Raw genomic sequence first — 8,466 nt, forward strand, 5'->3', positions numbered from 1 at the left:
TCGTTCTCTACTTCACACAGAGGAGGTCAAACTGCAGCTTTTTGTGACTATTCAGACAAAAGATTGAAAATGCATTTTATTATGAAAGTAAGGCTCCAAAAAAAAAAATGAAACTTATGATCATGTTTGAGAGATAAAAACATTCAATAGCTCCATAGCATACTGCCAGACAACCAAACTTCTGATTTCATAATGTTCTAAAGTGCTCTTTACTGATGACTACGTACTTTCATCCTGAGAAAACTCCACTGGTGCACTGAGAGCTGTTGCTCCCCTCAAAAAAAGAAATAAATCCAGAAAGATGAATGACAAGAGAGGGAATGGTGACATTTTGCTGCTCCACCTAGGAGTTCATGGAGAGCAGTCAACAAGCTGCTTGCCTGCTGAGCAATACTGAAATCAGAAAGACCACATGAGGAGTAAAGTACTCATTGCTGAGATTAATTGGGCAAAATCTGGCCACTGCTAGCTCCCACAATTGCCAGTCTACAGTCACATAAATATGTAGAGATTGAACAACTTAATGTGCTGCCTAGTAGCTTCATCTAATAAAATCATATCCATGCTGTCTTTGCACACATCTCGTGATGACATCTTCTCTCTTAATTATAACATTGCTTTATGAAAGAATTTGGGGTGTACTTGCTTCTTAAAAATCAAATCACTGGAGAATCATTCCATCAAACCCTCTCCAGTACACTTTGAGATGGGAAGCAAGGCTCTGAGACACTGGACTTTTTCTAGATAACTGCAACAAGCTCAGCACTCAGACATCTTTGAAAAGTCCTTCTAAGAGGACAAAGTAAAGTCCTATTTGTTGCCTCCATGTATCCTCTTCCTACCACCACATATCCCTTTCTTCCCCAAGCAGCTCCACCCGTGTGGAAAGCACAACTCATGACGAGAACTGAAGAGTCAGGCCAGCTATATTTTAAAAGCATGGCGTAAACCCCAAGACATTTCATGCTGTTTAGTGTTTGAACTCAGAATTAACTTCAAGTTCTTTCACGCAGTCAAGCAATTATTTAACCGATAATCAACATTTAACAGTGAATATTAAAATTAGATGGCTTGAAGGAGACACGGTGTTCTTGCTTCCAGCACTAACAAGGCTTGTACGCTCAGCACTTTTCCCCCCCCCGTTGTCATGTGACAAGGCTATTTTTACTTTTTGCCTGAGTATATTTTGCATCATCCTTTGATCCAGAAAGCAGTTTTTGTGAGGCTTGTCTGCATATTGCCTCTCCCTTTCCGTGGCAGTCCGGAGCAAAGCTTTTCCATTTCACTGCAGTTTCGGCATTGGCTGGTGATGGCAGGAGCACACACAGCCGTGCGTGCGTGCCTGCTGCTCTAGCAAAAGCCATGCTGAGCAGGCTGCACAGGGGACTGCCACGTGCCTAAAGCACATGGTCATGCAGGCAACAGCCATCCAGAGCCTCACGTGAGAGTCAATGTGAAGATCAGCTCTAGTACCAGCCTGCCTGACGGTTTTAGCTGGTCATTCCCATGTCGTCACGTGGGAGACTAAAGGTCAGGAAATTCCCAGCTCCTCTTGGTGCTGGAGGTAGAGTCCTTCGACTCTAAGAGAGGGGGTTCAAGCTGCTCATGCAATACCTAGTAACTGCTTGTAAACAATGATTAAAGCTTAGGAGAGGATTCCATATACAAGCTGGCTGCTGGGAATGCTGCGCTTCACACTACAAAGGCTGTGCTGGAAGAGGAGGTCACGTTAAGAAACACATGGGAAGGAAGACTGCAATAAAGGGAGTGTCGCACACACACCCTTTTGCGGGCTGCCCCCTTCACCAAGTCATCCCCAGTATGCAGTTGAGAGGCTGGATGGAGCAAGAACAGACCTCTCCCAGTTGGCTGCTGTGCCTATCACAAACAAGAGTTAAAATAAAATGCTGGAAAGCAACCAATCACACCTAGTGTCAGTCATCACCCTTCAGTACCTGTATGTAAGAAGAAGTAATGGATACTGTACTCTAGATGAAATATCCCAGCTAAATAAATAAAACATGGCATTTAATAAAATCTTTGTGTTCATGAGGGGGTGGGAGGAGTAAGTACACTTCAAATGGAAACAGTTTTCAGCTTTTTAACTCACGTATCCCTAAATCTTTTTTTAACTGAAAGTGAAGGCTTGCAGATACTGCACACAGGTGTATTTCTGCAGCAGATTACAAAGCTTATTTTTCCCTTTCCTTAAATAATCTTTGGTAGATCATTTGCAAGCAGTCTAAGGCACTCAGCCATCCAGGCAACACAGACTGAAAACCACTCTCATAGGAATGCAGAGAATGAGGTTCTTTCAAAGCCTCTGCCAGTCCTGTCCCTAAGGAGCAGGGCAGTACTGATCCATGGGCTATCACTCTGTCAGCAGCATCCCCATGATGCAGCCCTACAGCCAAGGCTTTGGTGGTAAACAGAAAACTCCGATCTAAACCACAAAACCCCAAAACTGTTCTAATTAGGGTCTTCCATCAAGCTTAGCTGATGCTTCTGAACTCCACTTCATTCAAACCCCTTCCAGTAGATGCCTCCTTCACCCAATTAAGGACTATAAATAGGGAAGAGAGTCAGGTATAAGCAACCAACAACTAGTTACCTGCAAAATACAAACCTCCCTTAACATGTAAAGAGCTACAAATACTCCAGATTTCCTTAAAGGACTCCACATGTATATGGAGATCTATGTTCCATCCACCAAAAACACGGCAAAAGATAATGCAAAGTGTGCAACAGATGAACAACCACGAAAATGTATTTGTGGTAGCAGGTTACTTCAAGAGCTAGCTTTATAAAACCTGTTTTTCCAAGGGAGACTACAGATTCCAACCAACTAACCAGCATCCAACACCAGGAGAGAAAAGAAGTCTCAGTGCTTCAACACATCATGGTGACTGGTGATCTGCAATGCTCAAATAAATCAAGATAATACATTTTTGTTAATAAAAAGAGTACTGTGAAAAAGATATATTTCAGATTCCAGTCTTGAAACAGCCATTAGCCTCTGTCTTTCCTCTTCAAAAGAAAACTACTGCTTGCCATACGCACGTTCCCCAAACAGAAATTTACAGGACAGTAGGCACTTGCTTTAGTCTTTGCTATAGTTCAGAGAACAAACTGGTAAGTCTAAACATTTTTCCACTGACCAGACAATCTGAGCTGAAAACACAGAATTCAGGTCAATTTGTCAGGAACTTTTTTTCCTTGTTGCAGTTATTTTTTAACCTTTAAGAACAACAACAAAAAGACCAGTGAAGATTTTGTAATGTCATGCTTAAAGTCAGGGTCAGCTCAGCTTTACTGAGCCTGATGACAGGAGAATGCCAATGCAGATTTCTAGATCTCTGGTATAAAATGTATATTTGTGCAACAGCGTTAGCTTCTAAAGGTAGCTAAGGCTTGTATTTCACCATGTGCATAAATTTCATTCTTCTTATGCCCCTCTCCTGCAGCCCCTCTGTCAGGCACCCCACGCCCGTGCTGCAGGGACGCTGGCTGCCCCACGTGTGCAGCCTCCTCCACCCCCAGCACACGCAGGTACGGGAGCTCTGTCCCGCCGCACGTGACGCCAAATCCTGGGGAGACCTTTGAAGCAGGGACATAAGCAGCACAGGGTTCGACCCCTGCTGTCAGAGTCCACACGCTCAAAATAGGTTTGCATGAAACTCAGAGGACATAACAAGGAAATATTTTCAGGGAGAATTACTATCACCTCAAAAAAAATCAGTTTTCCTAAAAATAAGAGCCCGTGGATTAATTTTTATTGAAGTTGTGTATTTCACACTATTGCTCTTGGGTTTATTACAGTCACACCAATCACAACAGCTGTGCATATTGGAACAGCAGCTCACATCATTTTAAAAAAGCCTTCCTTTGTGTACAGTTTTTAAAATGTATTTTAAAAGTCTTAAGGTATGTTAACCAAAAAGCTCCGTTATACTGATTTTAACGCTTACCTCAGGACTAACTTCTATGCTTCAAAGCAGCACACTTGCTTGGCACTTTTATGACACCCTGAAAAGATCTGGTTTTATTTCACTAAAAATTTGGGGGTTAAAATATATACTATCTTACTCTAAAAGTTGCTCAAATGTTGAACTCTAAGGTGATCTTTTTCTTCAAGACAGGTTTCCAAGTAACATGAAAATTTCAACAATCTGATGATAAACCAAGCTCCTGTCCAGTTCTAGTACTTATCTGTAAGGAGGAGGCAAGAGAAAACACTACTTGAAGAAAAAGAATGAGCTCCCTTTTAAAAAACTCATTTAACCAGAAAATTCTATTATTCTTAAGGCTAGATGGCATGGGGAAATGAATACCTCCAGCTTTAGAGGTTTTACCCAACCCCAAGCAGGCATGACTTCTTTTACAAGAGTAAAATAAGTGGACAGAGTTTCTAGTGGGAGAAGTTTCTAACACCGAGCTGCAAACAGCTCAGGAAAAACTCCCCCCCTGCCAAAAACAAAAAAAAAATCAATGAGTTGAAAAGTCCCACAGCCAGGTGATTACAAATAAATTCTGACAGGTGATCATTAAAAGCCTGGCTGACAACCAGGCTCCTCCAAAAAAACTCCAACAACCAGGACAGATTATCTGCTTTTAATTTGGTGTGTATGTGACAGAAAATGCTGTAGCATATACACACTATTTTTAAAAACTGGCTCAGAAAAGCACAAGGGGTTTTTTTCATATCCTGCTCTTGCCAGCTCCAAACAGATTTTCACTTTGGAAACTCTTTTAAGTTATTAGTTAACTATGAAATATCTTGAAACTGAATGACAAAACAAAGCCAAATCCACATAAAGTGAGTAAATCAAATCCATGACTTAACACATAGTTCTGACTTGGGGCCAAAGAATCTGTTGACAGGTTTGGGGTGCTTTGGGGGGCATTTTATTTCCTTTTAATGACAAAGGAATGCTGCACACTTGTAGCACTTCTCTATTTCACCCTGCTCCACAACTCTTGTTCTCCTATTTATTTATTTTGCCTCCTTATCAGATGATTCTGACAATGACTTCGCACGCTGAGCATGGCAAACGATCAAGCAGAAGGGAGGAGTGGTTTCCTGCTCCCAAGAGCACCCTTTGCTCTAGCAAGCCTTGTGTGAGCAGAAGAGCACAATAAATAAGTCACCCTTAGGTTTTTTTCTTTTAAAAAAAAGAAAAAAGAAGTAAAGGCAAAGCTCCATGTTTTCCAAATGTCAATGTTGACACTGTTCCACTGACCATGATCTCAGCCATGCTGGTGTCAAGCCAGAGCAGTTATTCTGGACTCATACTAGTGTTTCTAATGGGATGATTTAAAGCACTAATAAACTAATAGAAGACTTCCACTGACATCAAACAGGTTTGAATCACACATTACAAATGGACTCCACGATGGTTTCTTTGCCTACAGCTTAAGGTGACTACAGATGCAAGTTATCAGGTCAGAGTCACACTCAGTTTACGTTAATTTAAGCAAGATTATAACATGTGCCTCATCACTGTGGCAAATTTTACTTTAATCAACAGATAATACTATTATGGCCCAAATTCCAAACAGGAAGCGCTGGCTTTAAGTTTTAACCTCCAAATAATTGCCCACTCTTGTCTTCTCACATCAAATATTGGCCACGGGAATATTCTCTTTCCCAGTCCTCCTCTCTGTTCATTTAAACCACGGCATCTACATTTCACTGCTCTGTTGGGGTCTTTTTACCTGCTAATAGTTAAGCTAGCAACAAAGAAAAGAAGACAGGGAAGTTTCCTTGGAAATCCCACAGTCTCCTTATATAGTTTAAACAAAAATCCGAGTGGAGTAACTTCACAATCTCCAGAGCTATTATTTTTCATTTTTGGAGTGTCAGTGACTTGGAATCACATTGTCTCTTTCTAAGCTGCCTGTCACCCATACAGGGATAAGTAACAATTTACACCGGGAAGGAGGGTTCATGCCAAAATCCATAGGAGGTTCTTAGGGCTGATTTACCTGGTCTGACCGGGCTCTGCATGCAGTTCTGCGACACCATGCCTGGATGGACTGAAGTAGAAGCCCTGCTGCTGAGGTCCATGACAGAAGGTGATGCTGAGGTAGCTTGCTGGAGACCTGACTGGTGCGGGCTGTGCTCGTGCTGGTTTGGGCTGGGTGGAATGCCATTTTCTGAGAGGAATTCTTCCAGGTCCATGTATTCCAACTGGAAAGTGTCTCCATCGTATGGCAGTGTCTTGTCCCATAATGTTGGGCCCAAGAAAGCTGACTGAGGGACCGTGGTACTGGTGCTGTCATCATCTAACTTCTTCTCTTTGTCTTTTTCTTTACCGAATGCTTAAACAAAACACATAATAAAGATATAAGAGCCAAGCAGCTACTATGACTTCAGTTATTTCTCCTGCACTCACAGCCGTAAGAAACGGACACTGCAGTGATGTCTTTGGTACAAAATGCCAAAGTCACGCCAAATGAGCACCTTTGCTGGACCTAACCCTGTTTTTCAGATTTCCCTCTATTTTTAGTCAACAATTCCAACACATGCATGGCTTTAAAAGCCAGCTTCAATAAGTATTCAACAGACTCAGAGTATTTACGTGGAAGCAAATTGGAAGGTGTTACATATTCTGCTGAAACAGCCTTAACCTAACATCTCCGTAGCTCATTATCCTCCCATACTTCATTAAAGTCAGTCTCGCCAGTCTTTACACAAGAAAAATAGTCCTCAAATTCAGTACTTCTTAACGTTGTAAGCTTGGAACTTAGAACAACAATAAAGTCTGACAGAACACGTATTTCGATGTGCAAAATAGCTAACAAAAAATTAAAAGGTATAAGCAAAGCAAAATAAAGTTCAGATGACACATCCTACTCCCTCCTACAACACCCAGGGATTTCAACACGCTTTTTTGAAGGGAAACACCTGACTTCTCCATCAGATTTGCAAGAATCTGAACCAGTAAAGCTTCCTGTCAACTATCACGCCTTCTAAACATTTTAATTACACACAAGCCCAGTGAAATCCTGCAAATCGCTTTGCAGTGAAACTCGGAACGCCGAGGACACAAAAAGCTTTGGCTCTGCAAGATCTCTCACTGATACGGGGGGTTTTGCCTTTTTAGAAAGACAAAGCGCAATCGTGGCCGCACTGCCTCAGCTTTCCAGAGGAGTTGAAAGTTTCTGCTGCGAAGACGCCCGTCAGTTCTGCGGGGCGAGGGCGGGAGGGAGCCGCGGCCGGGCCGCCCCGAGGGGAGGCTGCGGCGGGACCCGGGCTCGGGGCGGAGGGGGCCAGGGCCGCCGCCCTGCGCTGTCCCCTTCGACCCAACGTTTCGCCCGAGGTCAATCGCGCTCTTCGGCTTATTTTTTTCCAGGCGGCCGGAGCCGTTCCCGCTCCGCAGCGGCGATGGAAAAACCGAGTGCTTTCCGTTAGGTCAGGCCGACTGCGCCCATCGCTCACCGCCTAATACCCTCACCCAATCATCCCATTACTTAATCGCCTTGGGGAGGGTGGGGAAGGGGTCGGAGGTAGGGGAAAAAAAAAGGGAAAGCGAGGCAGCGGTCCCCGAGGTGCCGGCAGGAGAGGGGCCGCCATTTCGGGGCGCCCGCCCTCCCCGGACCGGGCTGTGGGGGGTCCGCGGGGGACAGGGGCGGCCCCGTAGGGCTGAGGGAACGAAGGCTGCCCGGGGAAGCCTCACCGTCTTCGTGAGCGAGCGGCAGCTTGAGCGGGTTTTCCAGCAGGGATTTCAGCACCCCGTAGGTGGGAGGTAGGAAGGTGGGGTTCAGCGGGAGCGGCCGCGACATGATGGGCTTTCCCTCGGGGCAGCTGCGCGGCAGCGGCTCCTCTCCTTTCCTCTCCCGGTGCCGCTACGGAGTGCGGTGAAGCGGGCGCAGAGGGCCGGGCCGAGCCCCGCTGTGGAGGGGCGCCTGGAGGCCGCCGGAGCAGAGGAGCGGGAAAGGCCCCTCGGGCGCGCAGCTCCGCCGCTCCCGCCGCCCGCTCTGCGCCGCGCGCCCCGGCCGCGCGCCCATGTGCAGGCGCTGCCGCCGCTGACGTCAGGCGCCGCGCGGCCCCGCCCCGCCCCGCCCCCGCCCCGCCCCTGCGCCTCGCTCCGCGGCCGCGACCCGCGCCGGGGCTGGGGGCGGCGGGGCCGGGGCTGCCGGCGCCCGCCCGCGGGGAGCCGCGGCTGCGAGCCGTCTCCTCGGTAACCCTGAGGAATGTTAATGAGTGTGAATGTTTGACCTCGCTCGGTGCATCCGAGCGCGAGGGCAGCGGGGGCCGCGGCGGCACTCCTCCGGGGAGCGGGGCGTGAGGGGCGGCGGGCAGCGCGCCCGAAGGAGACGAGGCGGGTGGTACTTTTATCCGTTTGGAAGGGAAGCGGCTCTTGGGTTTGCGAGCGTTTCGTTCGGGAACACACGCACCTGCCGCGTGTCTCATTTCCATCGCAGATTGCTTCTCTCGCCAGGTACCAAGATAACGCAGGGTGC

The 8,466-nt window shown here is 46.5% G+C and overlaps 1 protein-coding gene across 1 annotated transcript in view; it reads right to left on the reverse strand.

The window, feature by feature from the left end:
• Positions 1 to 7,991, reverse strand: part of HLF (HLF transcription factor, PAR bZIP family member) — a 31,143-nt gene extending 23,152 nt beyond the window's left edge. Inside the window, exons 1-2 of the mRNA XM_062010725.1 lie at positions 7,680 to 7,991; positions 5,986 to 6,321 (exon numbers count right to left, since the gene is read on the reverse strand). Coding sequence (XP_061866709.1) covers positions 5,986 to 6,321; positions 7,680 to 7,785 — 442 coding nt within the window. The 5' untranslated portion in view covers positions 7,786 to 7,991. The remainder of the gene's footprint in view (positions 1 to 5,985; positions 6,322 to 7,679) is intronic.
• Positions 7,992 to 8,466: the final 475 nt, after the last annotated feature.

This window comes from Colius striatus, chromosome 18 (genome assembly GCF_028858725.1).
Source record: "Colius striatus isolate bColStr4 chromosome 18, bColStr4.1.hap1, whole genome shotgun sequence".
Lineage (NCBI taxonomy): Eukaryota > Metazoa > Chordata > Aves > Coliiformes > Coliidae > Colius > Colius striatus.